The sequence below is a fragment of the Oncorhynchus gorbuscha genome, linkage group LG03 (genome assembly GCF_021184085.1).
Source record: "Oncorhynchus gorbuscha isolate QuinsamMale2020 ecotype Even-year linkage group LG03, OgorEven_v1.0, whole genome shotgun sequence".
NCBI lineage: Eukaryota > Metazoa > Chordata > Actinopteri > Salmoniformes > Salmonidae > Oncorhynchus > Oncorhynchus gorbuscha.
In genome coordinates, this window is record NC_060175.1 from 35,912,713 (window position 1) to 35,938,924 (window position 26,212).

The window sequence follows — 26,212 nt, forward strand, 5'->3', positions numbered from 1 at the left end:
CGGAGAGGGTGGAGAGGAGGATCTGATGGTTCACAGTATCGAAGGCAGCCGATAGATCTAGAAGGATGAGAGCAGAGGAGAGAGAGTTAGCTTTAGCAGTGCGGAGCGCCTCCGTGATACAGAGGAGAGCAGTCTCAGTTGAATGACTAGTCTTGAAACCTGACTGATTTGGATCAAGAAGGTCATTCAGAGAGAGATAGCGGGAGAGCTGGCCAAGGACGGCACGTTCAAGAGTTTTGGAGAGAAAAGAAAGAAGGGATACTGGTCTGTAATTGTTGACATCGGAGGGATCGAGTGTAGGTTTTTTCAGAAGGGGTGCAACTCTCGCTCTCTTGAAGACGGAAGGGACGTAGCCAGCGGTCAGGGATGAGTTGATGAGCGAGGTGAGGTAAGGGAGAAGGTCTCCGGAAATGGTCTGGAGAAGAGAGGAGGGGATAGGGTCAAGCGGGCAGGTTGTTGGGCGGCCGGCCGTCACAAGACGCGAGATTTCATTAATTAGATTTGATATATTTATATATTTATATATTTTTTACATAATTCCACTTTGACATTATGGGGTATTGTGTGTAGGCCAGTGACAATTAAAAAAATAAAAATAAATCCATTTTAAATTTGGTCTGTAACACAACAAAATATGGAAAAAGTCAAGAGGTGTAAATATTTTCTGAAGGCACCTAAGGTTTATCCATTAAATAGTTGGGAGCATATATAGAGTGAGGGCCTTTCTTTACTTATTTTTTGACAGTTTACTCTTTGTTAGTCAGCACTTCTACAAAACAATGGTAGACTGAATGTAATGAACATCAGTGCTTGACTTGGACTGAAATAGCTGCCAGTGCTCATTTTGGGTGCCGGTACTAAAAAATGTAGAAGCCAGTATTCAGTTCCTGTGAGCTCCTGAAGTACATACATAAATGCAGTATTAGTCCTTATGTCTGTAACATGTCATTTGTTTTCTCAACCCACTGCATATCAACAAAAGAGAATACATTACTGGAGTAAAAAATTGAATAATTTTTTTGAGATTGTAAATAATGACAGCTTTGGTGTAAGTCAGACAGTGACTCAGAGGCGTCTTCACATTGTTTTATTGTAGGTCTTATATATTACCTTAGGGTAGATTAAATTGTTGTTTATAATATTATACATAAGATATACACACAAGGTACAAGGACAACAATCAATTCATACCGTTTATAAACAAAGACCAGGTTTCCTTTTCAACAGTAAGTTATTTAACATTATTTAGTGCCAGAGAACACAGTAGAATGCAGCATGACACAGAAGTCATGTACAGACAAACAAATCAGTACATTATGTTGGTTTAAATAAGATGGTAGGTGGTTATTGTAATACTGTCAGTTAAGATATAGTGCAGGAATAATGTTTTCATCTGACTGATGCAGTTTGATAATAACTGGTGTTCTGTCTTTAGATCAAGCACAAAACTCTGTCCTGTAGTTGGACCTGAGACACGACACACACACCGGTCATACTGTGTTGCAACAGTAATGCACACACATGGAGTAGCAGTATCATCCCTGCTGCAGCTGCATTTATTCAGTGGTTTTCCTAATACAACAACTTGTTACAATAGAGGCCTCCTCTGAAGTCCTGTAACATGTACAACTACTTACATTAGGTACATGTATGATGCTATGAACTACAGGAGAAGGACCTGCTTTTCATGGTATTGTCTAGGCAGGGCATTCACATTGATGTAAAGATATTTTTTTTTTTAATGGCCTGACAAGGTAATAATGCCCCCAATCTAAAATGTCCATGAAATCCATTCTTGATCGATAACACAAGTGACACACTATAGTCTCATTGCCACTGTGTCAAGGGTTTGCATAACATATTTGACAGACAGCATCAACCTGAACCTGCATATTTGAATTGCATTTACACAATTAGTAATGTATGGTACATTCAATAACACACAAAGATGTAAATTTCCATTGAAGACACTCAGTCCGTTTCTAGTTCTACGGTAGCAGCGTACATTTTAAAATGTGAAACTAGTTCTGTACAGAGTACAAGATGAATCCTCAATGTCCGTATCCACACTGTAAACAAACAGGCTGCTTTACCTTAGAAGAAAAGAAGACTCATCATTATACAAATAACCAAATGGCCATGAACTAAAGCATCATCTCTCCATGATCTAAAGCATCATCTCTCCATGATCTAAAGCATCATCTCTCCATGATCTAAAGCATCATCTCTCCATGATCTAAAGCATCATCTCTCCATGATCTAAAGCATCATCTCTCCATGATCTAAAGCATCATCTCTCCATGATCTAAAGCATAATCTCTCCATGACCTAAAGCATCATCTCTCCATGATCTAAAGCATCATCTCTCCATGATCTAAAGCATAATTTCTCCATGATCTAAAGCATAATCTCTCCATGATCTAAAGCATCATCTCTCCATGACCTAAAGCATCATCTCTCCATGATCTAAAGCATCATCTCTCCATGATCTAAAGCATAATCTCTCCATGATCTAAAGCATAATTTCTCCATGATCTAAAGCATCATCTCTCCATGACCTAAAGCATCATCTTTCCATGATCTAAAGCATCATCTCTTCATGATCTAAAGCATCATCTCTCCATGACCTAAAGCATCATCTTTCCATGATCTAAAGCATCATCTCTCCATGATCTAAAGCATCATCTCTCCATGATCTAAAGCATCATCTCTCCATGAACTAAAGCATCATCTCTCCATGACCTAAAGCATAATCTCTCCATGATCTAAAGCATCATCTCTCCTTGATCTAAAGCATCATCTCTCCATGACCTAAAGCATCATCTCTCCATGACCTAAAGCATCATCTCTCCATGAACTAAAGCATAATCTCTCCATGAACTAAAGCATCATCTCTCCATGATCTAAAGCTCCATCTCTGATTATGTCTGGGTTCGACACCCAGTTTAAATTGCTCTGTTATCAATTTAATGTAATGTGAATATAGGAATAGGGTTTGAGGGTTTAAACAAAGGATGGGCTCATTAGTGGAACACGATGATGCTCTGTCATCCACCATAAGGTCTGGAAAAATACTGTATCTGTCTACCATAAGCCTCATCATTGATATCCTGTGTGTGAGGGGACTACCATCACCCCTCCCCACCCCCCTTAGCTGTAGGCAGGGGCCATGTAGGTAAAACTAACAACATGATACTTATCTTACACACACCACACTGGATGATGTTCGTGGTGTTGGGTGTATTATCAGCTCCGATCAATATATTCATGACTTTTCTCATTTGGTGTCTTCAGCCGTATTGGAAATCCATCTTGGAGCGAAGAAGGGAGGCGGGAAGCCCCGCAACCAACCTCGCAGTCTTCCATTTACAGTCTGCAATCTGAGACCATTTTACTAAATTCCACACTGGTGGCTGAAATGGTCAGCTCATGTCAATGCAACACTAGATAGGGGAAGTTCAATGAATCAATGTGTGTGTGTGTGAAAGAGTTGTATGCGAGTCATGTAGGTATACTTTCACATACATGATCAAACCCACAGATGTGTGCGCATCAGAAGTGAATATATATGTAACTTTAAGAATACACACGATATCAAGATGATCTTTAAACAAGTTTTTTCTTGACATAATTCTTGTTTGTCACCCCATACTTACATGTTAGTTATATTTACATATCTGTGATTCAATGATATCATGAGAATGACAAAACACATGACAAACAAATGGGTGTGTGTATTAAATAAGAATGCATATAAACAAGGTCTATATGCACATTATATGCCTTGTAACTACACTTGGTTTGGAATGTTATGGTATGACCATTATCTAGACATTAAAAACACAGAGACATTATACATTTCCTTTTCCCATTGCATCTGTTTCTCTAAATACTGTGTGTTTTAGCAATGGCGTGAGAGAGAGGGGGAAAAAGAGAGAGAAGAGAGTAGTTGAGAGAATCAGGTTGGATGAGGATCCTGAAAAAGTTTCTGTATTTTTTTACCTGGGAGAATGTGTGTGTAGTTGTGTGTGTGTGTGTGTGACATGTGGCTGCCTTCAGTCAGGGTAGATGAGGAAGCCAGAGAAGGTGCTGTATTTGTTGGTGTTTCCTCCGTGAACTTTGCCCCCGTCGAGCTGCACGCACACCTCGTCCCCCACATCCAGGTGCAGGATTACACTGTTGGAGGCATAGTCATAGTTCAGATCAGCATCCTGGGCAATGGCACTGGCCCTCACCTGAGAGACACACAGAGAGAGTGAAAGAAAGACGGGGCGGGGGGGTTGAAGAAAGTGAATAACATGCTGACCACATAATCATTTGTTTTTACACATCCATGTTATCCAATCATTTCATCTAAATTGCTTGCGCATGTTAACGAATGTCTGCGTAGTAAGGCGCTAGAATATAACTTGCTTCTCCCTCCTCCTTGTTGGTTTTTAGGAGTATACAGTATACCCACGTGGATGATTGAAAGCTGAACCTTTCAGTTACTGGCCCAATGCTCTTAACCACTAGGATATCTGCCGCCCTATAGCCTGAGGTTGAGCCTCCATCATGGTCATCTAAATGTTAATTCCCAAGATGAGGAGGAAGAGGAAGACACATGGGGGAATTATGGCTCATCCCTATGTCTTAATTTACAACTACCTTTCCAAGATGGCATCATCTCCCCCAACACAGATATACTATAAATCATAAATATTCACTGGTAATAGCCCAGAAGAAGGTATATACTGTACATATTACCAAATCCTCTTGGTGATATTTTCTTGTATTTTCCTCTTTCCTTTATTTTCACCTCTCTTTCTCTCAGCTTCCCTCACCAATCTTCCCTTTCTATTAATCAGTAATCTCTCTATTCCTCTCGCTCTCCTCCAATCTCCCTCTCCTTCTCTATTCTCTCTCTCTGAGCCGTTTAATATTATTTCCTCCTTCACTCAGGGGTCTTGGTATAATGTCATTGGTACAAAGGCCTTCCTGTCCAATGGGCATGTATCACTCCAAATAGATGAGCTGTGCATTGACCTTTGACCCAGAACCTCCATTGAGAACACAAACTTGCACTCTATCGATTTACTGGGATGTTCAGCAACCTGTTGCAGTGGGACAATTCTAGAGATCGCCTTCTAGATGGTTTAGTTGGGGTCAGGGAAGACGTGCTTCACCAGTGTCAATCTCAAAATCTGAAATTGTTGCATTTATATTTTTGTTCAGTATAGTATCTCACCAGTCATGCATTTATATGCCTCATAAAATTATACTAGTATATTCCATTTATATTCAATATACATGGTATAACACAGGAAAAGATAGTGCTCACGATATAACATTCCTTTGTACACAAATGGCCTGTAATGAGTTGCACTACATCTTAAGTTGTGCCATTTATTAATTGTATGTTTGTAGGCCTAATAACTAAAGCTGCTTATAATGAATAGTACCCATCACCAGATAAATAGCCAACTGCTCAAGCATGGGATCTATTTAATCCTGGAAAAAGAAAATACACATATTAATTATTGCAAATCTGACAACCTCACTCCATCCTTGTCTCTCTCCCAGGGTTTAGCCTGGCTGAGGATATGTTCCATCATCTCAACCTGTCAGACGAGACTAAACTAACCATTTCTCCACAAACTTGTTGGCAATAATGAGTTGTTTTCTTTTGCACATATAATACAGTTAACTCATTAGTTTACTATAGTCTAATAGCCAGGCTATCTGTTTCTATGTACAGCTTGTTGCTTGGGTCTTTTTTCTTCTTCCCGAAGACTCAAATTAATCAATACATTCCTGTTGTTTTTAATTCAGCTCACATCACTCCATTAATTGTTATGTCTCTCCCTCTCCATCTAACATCTCCTCCATCATCCTTCCTCCATCCGTACCCTCACTATCTCTTCATTCTGGACCCATCTATCCATCTTTCTTCCTTCTTTCCCCAGAATGAGATGCAGGTCACGCTCACAGTTTCTTCCCCCACCATGGCAGTGTTGGCGGGAGCTGCGGCTAAGCGTGTCCCTGTCCGCTCTAAATCGGATTGATTAACAGCGCGCTGCTGTGGCAGGTCTCCATGGACCCCCTCCACCAGCCCCCAGATGCGTTAGGCCAGGCTACAGGGTTCGGTAATTGGTAGTGGAACAGCCATGCCAGCTCCCTCCCTAATAGCTCCCACTCCTCAATAACTCCATACAATCACAATAAGTGGTACACACAATAGGCTACTGCGGTCAAATGGGCTCAAGAAACAGTGGTGGGAGGTCAGAATACAAATTCATTATTTTTGTCTATAAAAGCTGCTGGACTAGTAGTTTTTCTTTTCCTTAGTAGTTTACATAGTTTATGTATCTCAGGTGGACTGTAGATATATACTGAACAAAGATATAAACGCAAAATGTAAAGTGTTGGTCCCATGGTTTCATGAGCTAACATGTGATTTGATTTGATTTGAAAAAGAAAAGATCCCAGATTTTTTCCATACACACAAAAAGCCTATTTCTCTAAAATGTTGTGCACAAATTTGTTTACATCCCTGTTAGTGAACATTTCTCATTTGCCAAGATAATTGTGGGGTGGCAGGGTAGCCTAGTGGTTAGAGTGGTGGACTAGCAACCAGAAGGTTGCATGTTCAAATCCCTGAGCTGACAAGGTACAAATCTGTCGTTCTGCCCCTGAACAGGCAGTTAACCCACTGTTCTTAGGCCGTCATTGAAAATCTTTTGTTCTTAACTGACTTGCCTAGTTAAATAAAGGTAAAATAAAATCTATCCACCTGACAGGTATCAAGAAGCTGTTTAAACAGCATGATCATTACATAAGTGCACCTTGTGCTTGGGCATTTTCTTGTGTGACAGAACTGCACCTTTTAGAGTGGCCTCAAGTTGAGGGAGTGTGCAATTAGTATGTACACTGCAGGAATGTCCACCAGAGCTGATGCAAAGCTGTCATCAAGGCAAAGGGTGGCTACTTTTAAAAATATATTTAGATCTAGTTTTTGTAGTAACTAACACTTTTGGTTGGTGATTCCATGATTCCATATGTGTTATTTCATAGTTTTGATGTCTTCACTATTATTCTACAATGTAGAAAATAGTCAAACATTTTAGAAAAACCCTTGAATGAGTAGGTGTGTCCAAACATTTTACTGGTAATGTATAACCTTGGAATGTTCCAACATTCACTAAAATATAGTGTACCACATCTGTAACAACCACCACAGAACATTCCCCAAAAGTTCTCATTAGGCTTCCAGGTAAAGTAGTAAAACACATTTCCAAGTAATGTTTTAAGAACATACTGCCACAACAAAATATATTGCAACATCAGGTGAATGCTTTATACAAACATTGTATAATCATTAGCATAACTGGACAGTTGTGTTATGAGAACATTTGCAGCAACCTAACAAATGCTCTGGGAACTTTCACAGAACCAATTTTCAAACTTTCAGAGAAATTGACCAGATTTGATTTAACCTATGAAACGGCACACTCTTGAATTCAAGGGCAAATGCGATGAGCGTTCGGTCTATTTGAATAGCCCACATGTTAAAGGGTCACAACAATAACTATGACAGTGCTGGTGTTTACCCCTCCTCCCTGCAATTACCCTTTAAACATGTCATTCAGTTAATTATATTAGCTAAGGCCTGGTTATTTATGACTTTTCTGGCATGGGTCCATAGGGGACATTACTTCACTAAGGCTCAGACAGCAGAAAATATATGCAGTCGCTGACATTTAATGTGTCATGTTTTTGATTAAAGAATGGTTGCATTGTACTTCCTATATAACCTAGTGGCTCAACAGCTATTCTTCCCAACAATGAAGCTTCATTATATTACATGTTAAAACTATGTTAGTGAAACCAATATATGAAAATGAGTGTACATGTATATATACAGTGTTATTTATGATATTACCCTCAACTCTAAAGTAATTGCATTGTCAAACAGCAAAGAGTAATTTGTGTAAATGAACAGAGCATAGGCTACCAATTACAGATGAAAGATGGTTCTATTTTTGAGTCCACAAGCTCCAAAAAAAGTCAATATGAATCATAATTTAAAAGATTTCATTACCAAACACTGTATTTTGTCAAGCCAGGTGGCCAACAGGAACAGGCGGAGCAGTCTGAGACAACCAGAGCAGTGAGTCTGATTTTGGTCTCTCAGTAACTATCAAAATGAAACCTTGTTTCCTTTAAGAGGGGAGGAGGGGGGGTGCAGTGGGAATGTGAAAAAGAGGAAGGAAAATCAGGATTATTGTCAACGGCAGTGGAGATTGATATCGACAAGGGAGTAAATTCCTGTCTGTTGGCCAAATGCTGTGCCGACTTGAGCTGCTGCTGGGGAGAGCCCGTGGGATGACAGGGAGGATAAACACTGCCTCCACTTTTCATATATATATATATATATATATATATATATATATATATATGTGTGTGTGTATATATATGTATATGAATGAGAGAGAGATGTATGGCGAGGGGGAGATAAAAACACAGAGTAGAGCTCTGAGAGGTGGTGCAAGGGCGCAAAAGACACGGGAGGTAGAGGTGGAGGCAGAGAGGCCGTGGAGAACAGGAGGCAGAGACGCAGAGGCAAGTACAGGGGAAAAAGGTAAAGAGAGGAGAGACACTTTGAAAAAGAGAGGAAGTGAGAGAGATTTAGAATGAGAGAACATAGGAGGGAGCAGCTGCGTGGCACTTTAACAGTCTAAGCACAAGACGGGGGTGAGGGAGCCAAACTGGAGGGGGCCTGGAGGGATGGGGAGGGAGGGAGCCTGTTGGATAACAAACTGATCAAGATAACCTATTTCTGGAAGGCAGGAATGAGACTTGGGAGGTGGGGGTCTGTGTAGTCTCTGTTATTTTGGTGTTTTGCAGTGGTGCCTTGCTCCTCTGGTAATAAAAGTGACAGGATTCATTCACCGTGATGTACAGACCTCTCAGAGTGGAGCGAGACGATTGAGAGGGGTCTCTTAAACTCACCTGTGGGACCACTATATATATGGGTAGAGAGGCAGGGGTTGAGGAGGGGGTATGGAGGACTGATGGAAATATCCAGTTTATACAATGCTGTGGTTCTCTCTCTCTCTCTCTCTCTCTCTCTCCGTGCTGTGTTAAGGTGTGCTCTTATACCATTAGGGTGGTGGTTGTGGAAGCCTTTTAGCAGCCGTGTGGGTCTGACCCCTAATTGGCATGCTAAATGCTAATATATTGCCATGACACTCTGGACCTATGGTGTCAAGACGTTGATTAGAAAGTCTCTAATTGGCTCTGGGCTGGAATGTTCCAATGGTGGAGACAGTTTAATTGGATATAAAGGGGTTTCAGCTACAGATGACTCTACCTGCAGAGCATCAACTATGAAGCAGCCAAAGGTTGTGCAATGACATTAAGTAATGTGCCACTTAGTCAGTGACTGGTCATTTGCTGGCTCCTATTAACAATTTGGAAAATATTAACATTGGAATTATTGGGATATTTACCAATACAAGCACGCAGGAAGGCAGACACACAAGCTTGCATGCCCGCAGACAGGTACACATATTTTCTTGGGCCTTGCTAACCAGCGTTTTCTCCTCCATATCATCAGATTACAATGCCACCTATGTGTGTGGTCAGGTCATGCAAACATCACGTGACTGATTTACTTCACATGGTCAGCCAATCCTAAGACATCTCACACTGATGATATTTTCACAAAGTGATCAAGCTGTCATGGTGGGGAGAAATTATTAATTGGCTACCTATAGTTCATTACATAATACCATGAGTCATGGGTAATTCCATACTATTAGCCTTTACTGTCTATTCTAGCTAATGTTATATTTCTAATGTCATATACATTTCCATGATCTCTAAGGGCTAAATGTTCTTTATCCCCCCTTACACAAAAAATGGCATTTATCAAACTAATTCTGACATTTGAACATTACTCAATGAGAAAACCCAACCTTTGGGATGAACTTTTGAAGGAGGCAAAATGGGAAGGAAAACATAGATGAAACAAAAGGAGGAAAAATAAAGCGAAAGGAGGCCTAAGTCTGCAATGTATTAATGCCTCAGTGATAATTAAAGAAATTAATGGAAATACAGTATAATGGCTGTGTGTGTGAGAGAGAGAGATGGCAAAACTGCATTTGTGGTGTACTGAATTAATATTAATAAGCTGGGTGCTTATATTTGTCCTATTTCACACATGTACACGTGTGTATTAATACGCATGTGTGAATTTGAAATGAGACATTATCAACAGCGACCCTGGAGCAATTAGAATTAAGTGTCTTGCTCAAGGGCACATCGACAGATTTTTTCACCTCATCAGCTTGGGCATTCAATTACTAGCTCAACGCTCTAAATTAGGGATGGGCAACTGGCGGCCCCCTTTTGTAGGCCCATGGGTTCTCAACTTATTGTTAAGAGTTACAATTGTAGAGGTGCAATTTTGAAATTTGGTTGTGCATCAGCAGTTTTTCTCTTTTTATGTCAGTCACGGACAGTCAATCAAATAGCCCATGTCAGCTAACATGTTTTAGATTGGTAAGTTAGCTTGCTAGACTATCTAAACTTGTAGAAATCATTGTCAAATTACTGACCATGGGGCCCCCATTGACTTGTAGTGACTCTCACTCACTCCCCATTGATTTTGTTAGTAACTCTCACTCAGATATCATATTAAAAACGGCAAACATCACAATCCACCCTATGGCAAAATGTGTAGAATTGCTGGAAATTAGCTGTAAAACTGCAATTTTTTCTCACTGCCACATGGCAAAACGAGTATAATTGCAATTGCCTGATATTAGTTATACAATTGCAAAATTGTCTCTCTACCCCATGGCAAAGTGTGTACATTTGCAGAAAATTAACTCTAACCTTACTTTGTCTCTGATGTCACAAGGTGGGGCTGCTAAAATGTTTTGCTCAGAAGGTAGGGGGTGATCCCACAACAAAATTTCACTTGGGACCCCCAAAAGGCAAGGGCCAGCTCTCAATGCATGTGTGGATATAGATGTGAATACGCAGACCCGCGAGCCACTGTGACCCATTGTGATGAGTTCAGATTTTTTTGTGGCCCCCACCCCCATCAAAGTTGCCCATCCATGCTCTAACCACTAAGCTCCCTGCCACCCTGACTTATGAAACATTGTTTGGAAAATGTGCCCTACTATATAATGTAGTGATGTAATGCAAAGTTGTGTTTATGGTTATACAATAAATGTACAGGAAGAGTAATGAATATGCAATTAAATATAAGCTTTGCTGTTACAGTTTCAAAGTCACCTGTATGTCTTACAAAAGCTGGATGACAAGTAATGTCACGGTCGTTTGTAGAATTAACGGAACAAGGCGCAGCGTACGTTGAGTTCCACATAATTTATTAAAGAAGTGAAACTTATCAAAACAATAAACAAACAAACCGTGATTACTGAGGTGCTATGTGCACTAACTTCAAACATAAACAATATCCCATAACCCACAGGTGGAAAAAATGCAATTAGAGACAACAATTACCAGCTGCCTCTAATTGGGAATCATACAACTCACCAACATAGAAAATAAACCTAGAACCCCACATTGAAAATATAAACTAGAACAACCGCTAGTCACACCCTGACCTACTCTACCATAGGAAATAAATGCTCTCTATGGTCAGGACGTGACAAGCAAGGGAAAGGCAAAACAAATGTAGTCATTAATTCCTGTGTAGCAGACAATATCTGGAAGGCTGTTCTAAACCTCCACTGAAACCCACAGTGATTAGTAGCTACTAATCCTGACAGCGGACACGTCAGGCCCACTAAATGTGTCACACAGTTGCCCAGAAATGAGCTACTAGCTACTAGCATCCTTAATTAATGAGCTAATTGAGTTGATGTTGGACCGGATCCCTTCTGAAGTGAACATGACTGTGTTTTTGTATCAAAAACACTGATACGAAAACACAGTCATGTTCACTTTAGAAGGGATATGGTCCAACATTAGAGCAGAGGACATATTATGTCCCATATTGACACTGCACTATCCAACTGAATGGAAAATACACTAACTCTCCAGTTGTATATCCTCTGTGAGAAGTGCAAATAGTTGAGCCATGTGAAGCAGGAATCAGGGCAGCAGTTCCAATGTTGTGTTGGGCTTAATTAGTGCTCGGTCTGTCCTCCAGGTCTCTTTTCCAATAGGTCAAATCAAACTAAATGCCACAGTAATGGGGACATGGTGTCACAAGTGGCACAACGTTTCTGAGCAGACATGTTGGGTCTAAATGGGTTAGCAGCAGCACTGCACTGGACTCATCATAAACTATTAGTCATAGAAGAAATATGCGGCCAACATGAGGGATGGGCCTAGACACTCCCAAAATGACCAATCCATGCACCGGCTATAAATATTCATGATATTCCCACTCCCAGCTTATCATCGCAAAAGGGCAAAATCTATATTGGTTGTAAATTATAAATTCATAGGAAAGGTCACTTGCTTTAACAAAAATCGTTTGGTGGCTTAAGAAACATGGAGAGTAGAGATCTGACGGCTCAGGAGGGTATGCAGGCTTGTCAGTTGTGAGGATCAGATGTAATTTCCCTCCTAATCATAGATGTCTAATAGGTACACTGGAAAGGAACACGTGAAGGATTCATCATCCATTTAGCAATATCAGATATTCAGAGATCTACGACTGTCAATAAGGTCTTTGATTCATTTAACTTCTTCCACCTTTCTGTCCTTACACTGGCCTTGTTCTCTTTCACTCCATCTCCCCTTTTTCGTTCATTCTATCCATCTTCATCTTTCTTCTTTATGTTGATCTGATCCTACCCTCTCATGTTGGCCTTGCTGTAGCTGTGTCTCTTATCCCCCTATGTCCGCTTTCCTCTGTTTATCCATCCATCTTTCTCTCCTCTCTTGATCTCTCTGTCACCCCACTTGTCTGCAGCCTGCCTCCCTTTACAGTCATCTCTCCCCCGGCTGTGTCTTAATCCCACCTCCCTTTGACGTGCTGGGGATAAACTGCATCTCTGTGTCAATATGACATAATTTAAACACACAACCTAGATCTGCCCTTTGAGTTATAGTCAATGAAAATCACACTTACAGTACATAATAATTCTCCCCCCGATGAAAATCGGGGAGGGAACTGTATATCTGTCTTTGTCCGTTAGTACATCCGTACGTTAGTCACATGCGATATCTCAGACCGCACTGGCCTGATTTTAATGAAACTTGGGTGAATGTTGCATCTTGCCATAGAGATACAGCATTTATAACATTACACTGATTATTGGCCAGATGGTGGCTCTATATTGATTGAAAATTCTAACTTTGAAAGGCCAAGCCCCTCACCCGGATTGACCTAAAGTCATGAAATTCGGTACATAGGTCCCTCTCCTCACAAGGAACAAATATGCCTCAGGAACTCTTTAGCTCCGCCGTGATGGATTTTTCACCATTTAGGATTTTGTGAAAAACACTTAAAACGCTACTCTTCTGTTACGGTATGACCGATCTGCACGAAACGTATCATGTGGCATCTATGGACAAAGTTCTCTCAAGTCAATATTTTCCATACTAGTACCCAAAACAACCTAACGCTATTGACCAATAAGCAATTACGTGGGTGTGGTCTGGCACATAAATGCATATAAATCAGTCATAAATGCATATAAATAAATCAGTCAAGGATATTCATATTGTACATGCACATAACTCAGTCAAGGATATTCGCATTGTACATGCATATATTAATCAGTCAAGGATATTCGTATTGTACATGCATATAAATCAGTCAAGGATATTCGTATTGTAACACACATATGTTGCAAACACTGTCAAGACTCAACATATGCAAGAACATTCATATCGACCACACTGTGGCGCTATAACGGGCACGTATTTATATCTCTTGATTTGTTTGACTCTTACTGCTTTCACATAGGATTTACTGTATTTTGGCCTTAAAAATGTATTGGGCCATGTTTATATGACCCCCTTACAAACAGGCCCATTGTTACCACATTCTTGCCTGCATACAAATTTATACCTCCCGTGAACATGTCGGCAACAAGTGGTAGCAGTAGTAATATACACCATCAAAAATACATTCATTATTAATTTGTTTAGGCAGGTCCTAAGAAATATTTTAAGACTAATAAAATGTATTTTCAAAACAATAGAATGGTATATTTTGGGTTTAATTAAGTTATGTCCAAATGAATGAAATCAATAGTTTATTATTTTGTTCATTAATACCCCAATCACAGTTAACACACATATTTTGTAGTAAAAATATAATGGAATACAACAGAATAAAACACAAATAATATTTTTTCCTACACAACTTGTGTCACTGGAATGTGTGGAACCGCTGTCTTATAAAAAAGTGATATTTTGAAAAAGAGCCACAATTAATCTCTTTCCTACCCTCACTCCAGTTCATTAGGGTGTAGGCATACATTGACAATATCTTCATCATGATACCCATAGAAAATAATAGCAATCCTATTTTCAGAAGCATGTGAGACTCGTGTTCATATTTCATAACCTCTGCGGACTTTTGGAGTTGCCTATATGTGATCGAGCAAAATAATAGGCCTCCACTTGGTTTCTGGTAAATTATTGCATGCTAAATGTGTCTGATCAGTGTTAGATGAACAAATAGATGAGCTACCACTTCCACTTATTTGCCCAGCCAGAAACTACTTAACCAAATAGCCTACAGACGGAGATTCAGTGAAACAAAATCACATTAATTGAGACAAGTCAGTGAAGTCACAGGCTTTTGGTCGAGAGTAGGCCTAGGATACTAAGCGACTGGGAGTGAAGAGCAAAATAATCCACTTGTTAAACTACATAGCATGTTGGAAAAATGTTCTAATAAATGAGTCAACTAGACAAGATGACAATGAGCAGCACTCACCTCAGCTAACATTTCCCCAGCCTAATTGTAGCCTAACCAATATCCAAACAGACAATCAGTAAAAACAAAAATCTGACATTGATTGATTTATCAAGATGAGTCCCCAACGCTTGTCTCAAAGCAGTGCAATAGTGCTGTCCCAATAAAAATGATGCTGAAATTATTTTCTAATTGAAGCCTATTGCTTCAAATGTATTACAATGATTGGATAACTTTGGGAGTTTCAGTAAGCAACAATTTGATACATGTCTTCAATTGCATTAGCCTATTTTCTTCCAATATTTTTGTCATTCAGTGATATTTATTCACACAGTAATTCTTCTGTGGTTAAGAAAATAGTGGGCTATGCTAAGAGATGGGAGAAGTGACATGCCTCGCAAAGTTAGGGAGCCGGCAGGAGGATGGTTAACTGGCACTGCCTCACAACCATCAAGAGTTTAAGAGCTTAGTGTGTGCCAATGCTGCCACAGCATTACGGGCACGTTTCATACTAAGCCCTAGGCAGAAATGTACCAAAATGATTACTAGGTCATTAGGCGGAAATAAATGTTTTAGCTTTGATACCGGCAATACCTTTCAGATACAAGGGCTGAAAAAAAGTTGGTGGTATGGTAAAGTTGGCAGAAAAAGTCAAAGTATCAGAGTGATGAAATTTGGCACACAGGCTCAGGGATATGAGTCTAGCTAACCCACACGATATCTCAGACACCACTGGCCCGATTCTTCCGAAACATCTTGCCAAAGAGATCCGTTATTTTGCTAAATTTGACTGATTGGCCAGATGACGGTGCTATAACAAGAGGTGGAAAATACTAACTTTGAAACACCATGCCCCTCACCTCGATTTACCTAATGTCATGAAGGTGCATTGCATTCGGAAAGTATTCAGACCCGTTGACTTATTCCACATTTTGTTACATCACAGCCTTGTTCTAAAATCATTTTTTCCCCTCATCAATCTACACCCAATACCCCATAATGGCAAAGCAAAAACAGGTTGTTGGAATTTTTTTGACATTTACATAAGTATTCAGACCCTTTACTCAGTACTTTGTTGAAGCCCTTTTGGCAGCGAATACAGTATCGAGTCTTCCTGGGTATGACGCTACTGTATTTGGAGAGTTTCTCCCATTCTTCTCTGCAGATCCTCTCAAGCTCTCTCAGGTTGGATGGGGAGCAACTGGGCACTCAAGGACATTCAGAGATTTGCCCCGAAGCCACTTCTGCATGGTCTTGGCTGTGTAGTGTTGGGAGGTGAGGTCTGAGGACCTGAGTGCTCTGGAGCAGGTTTTCATCAAGGATCTCTCTGTACTTTGCTCCGTTCATCTTTCCTTTGATCCTGACTAGTCTCCCAGTCCCTGCTGCTGAAAAACATCCCCACAAAATGATGCTGCCACCACCATGCTTCACCGTAGGTATGGTGCCAGATTTCCTCTAGATGTGACGCTTGGCATTCAGAACAAATAGTTCATTCTTGGTTTCATCAGACCAGAGAATCTTGTTTCTCATGGTCTGAGTCCTTTAGGTGCCTTTTGGCAAACTCCAGGTGGGCTGTCATGTGCCTTTTACTGATTGGTGGAGTGCTGCAGAGATGGTTGTCAATCTGAAATGTTCTCCCATCTCCAAAGAGGAACTCTGGAGCTCTGTCAGAGTCACCATCGGGTTCTTGGTCACTTCCCTGACCAAGGCCATTCTCCCCCAATTGCGCAGTTTGGTTGGGCGGCCAGCTCTAAGAAGAGCCTTGGTGATACCAAACTTCTTCCATTTAAGAATCAAATAAAATTGAATTGTGTTTGTCACATGCATCGAATACAACAGGGGTAGACCTTACAGTGAAATGCTTGCTTACAAGCCTTTAACCAACAATGCAGATTTAAGAAAAAGACCTACAAAAAAATCAAGAAATTTAATTAACAAATAATTAAAGAGCAGCAGTAAAATAACAATAGAGAGGCTATATACAGGGGGTACTGGTACAGAGTCAATGTGTGGGGGCACCTGTTATGTCGAGGTAATTGAGGTAATATGTACATGTACAGTAGGTAGAGTTATTAAAGTGACTATGCATAGATAATAACAGAGAGTAGCAGCAGTGTAAAGGGGGATGCATTGCAAATCATCTGGATAGCCATTTGACTAGATGTTCAGGAGTCTTATGGCTTGTGCCTGGCTGTGTAATCATGAGTGAATAAGGAGTACAGGAGGGGACTGAGTAAGCACCCCTGAGGGGCCCCCTTGTTGAGGATCAGCGTGGCAGACGTGTTGTTACCTACCCTTACCACCTGGGGAGGCCCGTTAGTTTAGTCCCAGGGTCCTTAGCTTAGTGATGAGCTTTGAGGGCCCTATGGTATTAAACACTGCGCTGTAGTCAATGAATAACATTCTCACATAGGTGTTGTTTTGTCCAGGTGGGAAAGGGCAGTGTGGAGTGCAATAGAGATTGCATCATCTGTGGATCGGCTGGTGCGGTATGCAAATTGGAGTGGGTCTAGAGTTTCTGGAATAATGGTGTTGATGTGAGCCATGACCAGCCTTTCAAAGCACTTCATGGCTACAGACGTTAGGGCTACGGGTCGGTAGTCTTTGCTTCTTTGGGCACAGGGACTATGGTGGTCTGCTTGAAACATGTTGGTATTACAGACTCAGACAGGGAGAGGTTGAAAATGTCAGTGAAGACACTTGACAGTTCGTCAGCGTATGCTCGGAGAACTCTTCCTGGTAATCCATCTGGCCCTGCGGCCTTGTGAATGTTGACCTGTTTACAGGTCTTGCTCACATCGGCTGCGGAGAGCGTGATCACACAGTCATCCGGAACAGCTGTTGTTCTCATGCATGTTTCAGTGTTACTTGCCTCGAAGCAAGCATAGAAGTAATTTAGCTCGTCTGGTAGGCTCGTGTCACTGGGCAGCTCTCGGCTGTGCTTCCCTTTATGGTCTTTAATAGTTTGCAAGCCCTGACTCATCCGACGAGCGTCGGAGCCGGTGTAGTACGATTCAATCTTAGTCCTGTATTGATGCTATGCCTGTTTGATTGTTCGTCGGAGGGCATAGCGTGATTTCTTATAACATTCCGGGTTAGAGTTCCGCTCCTTGAAAGTGGCAGCCCTACCCTTTAGCTCAGTGTGGATGTTGCCTGTAATCCATGGCTTCTGGTTGGGGTATGTACGTACAGTCACTGTGGTGACGACGTCATCGATGCACTTATTGATGAAGTCAGTGACTGATGAGGTGCACTCCTCAATGCCATCAGAAGAATCTTGGAACATATTCCAGTCTGTGCTAGCAAAACAGTCCTGTAGCTTAGAATCTGCTTAATCTGACCACGTTTTTATTGACCGAGTCACTAGAGCTTCCTGCTTTCATTTTTGTTTGTAAGCAAGAATCAGGAGGATAGAATTCCCCAGATCTGTGCCTCAACAAAATCCTGTTTTGGTGATCTACGGACAATTCATTCGACCTCATGGCTTGGTTTTTGTTCCAACATCCACATTGGAATCTTATATAGGCAGGTGTGTACCTTTCCAAATCATGCCCAATCAATTGAATTTACCACAGGTGGACTCCAACCAAGTTGTATAAACATCTCATGGATGATCAATGGAAACAGGATGCACCTGAGCTCAATTTTGAGTCTCATAGCAACATAGCAAAGGATCTGAATAGTTATGTAAATAAGGTATTCCTGTTTGCAAAAAAGGTCTATAAACCTGTTTTCGCTTTGTCATTATGGGGTATTGTGTGTAGATGGATGAGGAAATATTTTTGAAAGCAATTTTAGAATAAGGCTGTAACGTAACAAAATGTATAAAAGGTCAAGGGGTATCAATACTTTTCAAATGCACTGTACATAGGGTCCCTCTCCTCATAAGGAACAAATATGCCTCAGGGACCTATTAGGTCCACCATAATGGATTTTCGTGGGGGACGACATGTTTGCTGTTGCCTTGTTTAAAACTAGAGTTATTGACTGGATACTCAGATGGACAGGTACAACAACTCAAATGGGACATGGGAGGGGGAGCTACAACAGACAAATCACATTTTTCGATTTCTGACACAATCCAAACAGTATGCCTACACACGGCAAATACCAAACATTGACATTGATATTGGTACTCCTTGCTGTAACTTTGACGTTGATCTGTTGGTCTCTAGTGTTGGCTTTGCAATGTTCTCCCAGGGTTGTGTTTTTGTAATTGATCCCATCAGTTAGCTCCCCTATAAGAGCTCTTGTCTATTCATTGCAAAGTGGGACCGCGAAGTGGAGTGGGCCTGTGAAAGGGGGATGGGCACTGAATTGGGTTAAATAATTTAGTTGATGGAAAAGATAATTAATGGGCAAGCCAATAGACAAGCCAGAAGCGATGGCGGGGGGGGGGGGATCTAATCTAAAGGCCATGAATTATTTAACGCCGGTACAGGACAGGAATGACAATTTCAGTGACAGCACGCAACAAACAAGGTCTACCAATTATCCCTGGCATTTTCCTGTCCGTCTTCTTTACTGTGCACTTTATTCACACCCTGTCAAATCAATGAGCGGGGAGGCAGAGCGGAATCTACCTCTTAATAGACCTGGTCAAATAAAAAGCCTGTGTTATGGGTGTATTGGGAAAGCTGGGCGAAGTGCCAGGGTGGTACAGGATCCAAGGATAAAAAAATGAATGGTAACTTAGGGTGCATTCGTAAATTCAATCTGGAGTGCCAGAGTGTTGTCAGATTGTACGTTCGTAAATTCTGAGCGTTTCGTTCTCGGAGCGTTCAGAGCGCACACTGGACACCCTGGCCGTGGAGTCATGTAGGGTTGATCCGAGTGTTCTGGCTTCACAACGGCAGTCAAGCACCCAAGCTAACTGGCTAACATTGGCTAACTAGCTAGCTACTTCCAGACACAAATGAGAGAACCCCTCACTCTGACCATTTTACCCAACCTAGCAGAGCTGGTTAGGCTGTTTTCATGTTATCCAGAGCGTTGGTGACTAACTGTGCTGCTAGTAAAAATTTAAATTTTAGTGACATTGGCCCTATTCAATTGGTGTTGAGTGTTTGGAAATTTGTCAGTGTTCGGAAATTTGTCAGACGAGCGTGTTCTGAAATAAGAGTAGATAGCCAGAGTGATTTAATGAATGCGCTCTTTTAATAGACGTTATCATTTAAAAATGTACCAGAACTAGACACATCCATTCCACCACCAATTGGGTAAGTAACATTTATATAATGGAGATGGTAACATGTACTCTGCCTATATGGTAACATGTACTCTGCCTATTTTTACAGAGAGATGGGAGGGAGATGGTTAGATGATTGAGATACAGTATTACAGTAAGGCCAACACTTGAAATTTGACCAGAGTACGATGTGAAACCCCTAACATCCTTCCTTTATGGCTATAGTGGATAAGTGCTTGACTGGACTTGAGTTCTTTGGTTGGGGGTGTACATTCAACCCAGTAAAAATTATCTGATGAAGACAGGTTAGTTACACTTACACTTAGTTGTAATTGTTTGTACTAATTTATAAAGGGTAAGAAATATTAAACTCAGCTTTCCCCTGAAGACAGTTTTATAGAGATTTTATGATGGATTGGTTCAAGTTGTTGATGCCTACCAATCTGTCCTGAATAAGCAGTAGCTATCAGGGTCAGGGTCGACTTAGCAACACACCGCTGCCTGACTACACAGCTTTTAAATTATGTGTAAAGAAATCAACCACCAGTGTTTCATCAAACACAATGCAAAGTGAGTCGTATTCTATTCCTCTATGGTAATCCCTCTGTGTAGCTCTTCTGTTCCACACCACACACGTCAAAATGAAACCTCAATAGAGTCAGGGTTTAATTCCTCAAGCTTGCCATCTCCAGATGGCTATTATTTGTATTTATTTTTTTGCTTGTTTATTTATTGATGTTAAAGCCGGAGATCCTCAGAGGATAGTAGCCAGCTGTTGCGTTTTGGCGTCACTCCACATAAATGTGGAGGATCGTTATCCTCTTGATCGCATAGCTGTCACTGCCTTCTCTCTCTCCTGCTGCCCAAATCAGGAGGTGGAACCTAGCAAAGTGTTACTCTTTTTGTCTTCCATTCCAGCTTGGTGTGTGCAGTTTGCCGTTCAGGCACTTTAGGCCTTCATTTTCTCTGTGTCCTCCAGGAGCAATTCACTATATCTTTAGGGAACTTTTTTTAAAGCCTTTTGATGATATCCAGAGGAAATGGATTGTTGAATTATTAAGTGAGGGCTTACTTGTTCTTATACAAATGTTGGACGAGTTATTTTATTCTCATTCTACTCTGTCTGCAAAATAATCTATTTTACCTCAACTTTCCTTGTTTAAATGTTTATGTTTAATCTAGATTGCTTTGCTAATTCATCCTTCATACATGTGCCATTGTTATTTATGGCCATCCCACAATCTTACCAATAATAGAATACCAAATGGAAGTATGTTATGCCTACACGTTCAACCCATTTCATTCGGCCTAGCTAAAAGCTAAATGGTTAGTGTTGAAGGTTTAGAACGTGAAGGCATAACATACTTCCTAGTTGATTGGAATATGTAAGCATTCCACTGTTCTAATTCTCTGTTCTTTCATGTTTAAACAATAACACTCTGGGTATACTTGTGTAAAATGTAGGCCTTCTGGTCCTCAGAGGGAACACCCCCCTATCCACATCGATGGAACAGTAGTGGAGAGGGTAGCTAGTTTTAAGTTCCTCGGCATACACATCACAGACAAACTGAATTGGTCCACTCACACTGACAGCGTCGTGAAGAAGGCGCAGCAGCGCCTATTCAACCTCAGGAGGCTGAAGAAATTCGGCTTGTCACCAAAAGCACTCACAAACTTCTACAGATGCACAATCGAGAGCATCCTGGCGGGCTGTATCACCGCCTGGTACGGCAACTGCTCCGCCCTCAACCGTAAGGCTCTCCAGAGGGCAGTGAGGACTGCACAATGCATCACCGGGGGCAAACTACCTGCCCTCCAGGACACCTACACCACCCGTTGTTACAGGAAGGCCATAAAGATCATCAAGGACATCAACCACCCGAACCACTGCCTGTTCACCCCGCTATCATCCAGAAGGCGAGGTCAGTACAGGTGCATCAAAGCTGGGACCGAGAGACTGAAAAACAGCTTCTATCTCAAGGCCATCAGACTGTTAAACAGCCACCACTAACATTGAGTGGCTGCTGCCAACACACTGTCATTGACACTGACCCAACTCCAGCCATTTTAATAATGGGAATTGATGGAAAATTATGTAAATATATCACTAGCCACTTTAAACAATGCTACCTTATATAATGTTACTTACCATACATTATTAGTCTCATATGCATATGTATATACTGTACTCTACATCATCGACTGCATCCTTATGTAACACATGTATCACTAGCCACTTTAACTATGCCACTTTAACTATGCCACTTTGTTTACTTTGCCTACACACTCATCTCATATGTATATACTGTACTCGATACCATCTACTGTATGCTGCTCTGTACCATCACTCATTCATATATCCTTATGTACATGTTCCTTATCCCCTTACACTGTGTATAAGACAGTAGTTTTGGAATTGTTAGTTAGATTACTTGTTGGTTATCACTGCATCGTCGGAACTAGAAGCACAAGCATTTCGCTACACTCGCATTTAACATCTGCTAACCATGTGTATGTGACAAATAAAATTAGATTTGATTTTGATTTGATTTGAAGCTTCCTACCAGACAAAAATTTTCTCAATGTACTTGGATATTCAATTAGGCAAACTGGCTTCTAAATCTCTTAACAAACCTCGCAAATGAACTTTGACTCAAAAGATAATGGGCAAATATATACCAAATTTCTCAGCCTTTTCCTTCAATACTATAATATGACACATATCCGAAGTATACAGTCATGTGAGCCTAAATTTCACGATGGATGTCATAAGGTGAATGCACCAATTTGTAAGTCGCTCTGGATAAGAGCGTCTGCTAAATGACTTAAATGTAAAATGTAAATGGATGGCCCCAACGGGAATCGAACCCACGACCTAAGCGCCATGCTTTACTGACTGAGCATGAAGACACATATGCATACAACTCCAAAATACCTATTATAATCAGAGCTTGGAACCGGTTCAGGGAACAGAACCGAAAACCGAAAAATAATTAAATTGTTCAAGGAACGGAAACAGAACCGGCAATGAAAGTGAACTTTAGGTGCCTGACAACTCACCCTGAATTCCACTCTATCGATCGCTACATACATTCAGTATGAATCTGCCATCCTAGAAGTCGTTTGTGTGACTTCAAAATGAGGGGCGATGTACAAAGCAAATTAATCAGCGATTGGATCGTCTCTAAGAAATCTAACCAATCAGAGTATCAAAGTTAATACCGTCATCGTGAAGGCCGGGTCTGGAACAACCCATTGGTATCTGGGACCAATCAGAATGGTCAGAATGTGTTAGCATTCTAGATATCGTAGGTGAGGGAGGCAAATACAGACTCATTTTGGAGAATAAACGTCATTTTGGCCAGACTGATGTGGCTGTGTAGTCTGGAAAGATCTGTATTCTTCTGGAACAGAACCGTTACTTTCCAATCTTGAGAACTGGTTAATAATGTTATTGTTCCTGTTAAATTCCTAATGTCGGGTATATAATTATGTGAAGTTATCATGCTAATTATAACCTAAACACATTCCAGTTCAGGTCATGTCATGATGTCCAGCTCTTCAAGCCAAGCCTCCTCCATGTTTACTCCTAACTCTCGCCCCCTCCCCACTGGTGAAATTTCATTTGCATCTAGTGCCTGCACTTATCTGACAAATCAAACATGTAAACAACTAACTTACGCATTCCATAGCAAGCTTCTCTGTTTCTGCTAACTGGTGAAGTAAATTAAGGAGGTATTTTTGTAAAAAAAATATGTTGATTTGATAGGTTTCAAAAAGTATGAACAAGTACGAAAAGGAACTATATGAACAGTTACTTTTTTGGTTTCGAACCAGTTCAGAACTTTATTTTCTGGTCGGAACACCGGAACGGAATGAAAGAAATAGGGGTTCTGTTCGGAACGAAAACATTGTAAAATAATTTTGGTTCCAAACCACGATTATGACCCCTTTCGCTTTTTCAGAGCAGAGAGGCCTCTGACAAGAAGAAACACAAATGATAGGATAATGGAAGTAGAAGTGATACAAGAAGGCATAGGTGTATCAGGGGTTCTTAGACTAAATCAGCTGAACTGGACTTTTAGTGTAGGATTAATTGTGTGCTAACCTGTCTAGCTCATCACACACACAACAACACACACTCCTCTCTGTCTCACCTGTCCATTCTTTTTTAAGTCGGCCCACATGCTGGTCCCATCTCCGCCTCTCATCAGGACATGGTAGGTGAAGAAGTAGATGCCAGGTAGGGGGCAGGTGAACTTGCCAGTACTGGGTTCATAGTAGTTCCCCACATTTGTCACTACGTCGTCAAATCTCAACACCTCACTCCCTTCATGCTGTTTGCGGAGGCCAGCGTAGAAGGCGATCTTGGGGCTGTAGAAGGAGGGGATGTAGCCCCCTGGGCCAGGGCCGGGGGGACCAGGGGGGCCTGGCTTGCCTGGTTCTCCTGTGGGACCTCTGGGGCCTGGGGGGCCAGGGCTCCCACGAAACCCAGACTTGCCCCTTCTCCCTGTGAAGTCTGGGGGTTGGGGGGAGACAGCGGTCAGCTCGTGGCTGCCCTGTGGGGGGGTGAAAGAGTCGCACACCATCTTGCAGCTGCCGAGCATCTCATAATGGGTGCTCCCGCCTCCAGACGCCCCCCCTTTGGTGGTGTGAACCAATAAGGGGATGGCAACCAGCAGCACCAGCACCATAGCCACGCCCACTCCTGCCCCGATGACACGTTTCCTGCGGCTGAGCCGGGAGGCGGCCAGAGTGAGGAAGTCCTCCTCCCCCTTGGCCGGAATGGTGGTGCCAGCCAGAATGAACTCTGGGAAAACCAGGACTAGGGGGAGAGATGGTGAGAGAGGGGCTACGGGGGGAAAGGCGATGGGACAGAGAGGTTCTACACTGAGAGTAGGGGGTGAAGTAGTTAATTTTACCTAAGGGAAATAAGATGTAAATGAGGGAGAGTGAAAAGGTAGGAGGGTTGTGAGGAAAGACTATAAATATAGGAGATTTCAACGTAAAGACAGGAATGAGATGATATAGGACACTTAAGGAATAGCAAAGCTCAATGTCGCAAAGTCAGGAGTCGTTGAAGTCAAATGTCAGGAAGAGAATACAAAACATGTTTTCATTCCGTTAATTTTTAAAAATGTTTTTCTAGGTTTATCCTCTAATTTGTCAAAACCTTTTTCTCCACATTTATTTTTTAACGTAAAATGTTTAATCCGCAAAACAATATTTATTCACTTTCTTCATCCTTCTTTTCAGTAAAGATCTCACTGATATCAAATGTAGTATGTTATTTTCTTTCAGAGGGCTAGAGGTGAAACCAGCCAGTTGAGTGTGGACACCTTCTCAGTGTTATAGACACGGGTTGAAACTGACATCCATTTACATTTACATTTAAGTCATTTAGCAGACGCTCGAAGGTTAAATGCAAGGTTTTTTCCCTGGGATTGAGTGTAGATTGTTCTAAAGGGTTCTCTAAAAATATAAATATTTTTCAGACAGAATGGCAGCAGAATCTCCTGGTGGAATGTCCTTATATTTCTCAGTTGGAGAGCTGTCAGGTGGGGTCTGCTCCAGTATTCCCAAAGGAGTCCATCTCACCCACGGCATTCAGTGAAGGGCACTCACTTGTCTGGTCCAAGGATGAGTGGAGAAGAATGAAAGAGCGCTTAAATCTCTTGAATTTGTTCCTATTCCTCCTTCCTTGTGTTTCTCTTTCTCTATGTACTTTCCATCGCTTAATCCTGGGTCTGTTTTCCTCTTGGGTAGACTAACAAATTCCCCTCTCAGATATGGTTGTTGGAAAGTGATTTTTTTCAAGTCAGTATTTATTGAAACAGTACTGAGAAAATGTTCTGTTCCTCATAAAAACTTGCTTCTCTGTTTTTTTTTGAGGTGAGTTGAGTCGTAGCAGAGAATATCTAAGGTTCCACTGCTCGCCTGTAAATCAGACATCTTGTGCCAGGAGCATTCTATTGGGGGAAGGAAATATATTTTGAGGTTGATGTTCATTTAGGTCTACTAAATGAATAGAGTATTTGATTCCCTATATTAACTGCCTTGATTACTATAGCTCAACCATATGCATAAGATACAATGAAGTGTTGATAATATCTAACCATTAA

General features: G+C 41.2%; 1 protein-coding gene across 1 annotated transcript; it reads right to left on the reverse strand.

Moving 5' to 3' along the window:
• Positions 1 to 1,121: 1,121 nt before the first annotated feature.
• Positions 1,122 to 24,982, reverse strand: LOC124019859 (complement C1q-like protein 4). The gene is made up of 2 exons (XM_046335296.1): positions 24,248 to 24,982; positions 1,122 to 4,235 (listed from the first exon to the last, which is right to left on the reverse strand). Exons 1-2 carry the CDS (start codon positions 24,782 to 24,784, stop codon positions 4,056 to 4,058), a joined length of 717 nt encoding a protein of 238 aa, XP_046191252.1. The 5' UTR covers positions 24,785 to 24,982; the 3' UTR covers positions 1,122 to 4,055.
• Between the last annotated feature and the right edge of the window lie 1,230 nt (positions 24,983 to 26,212).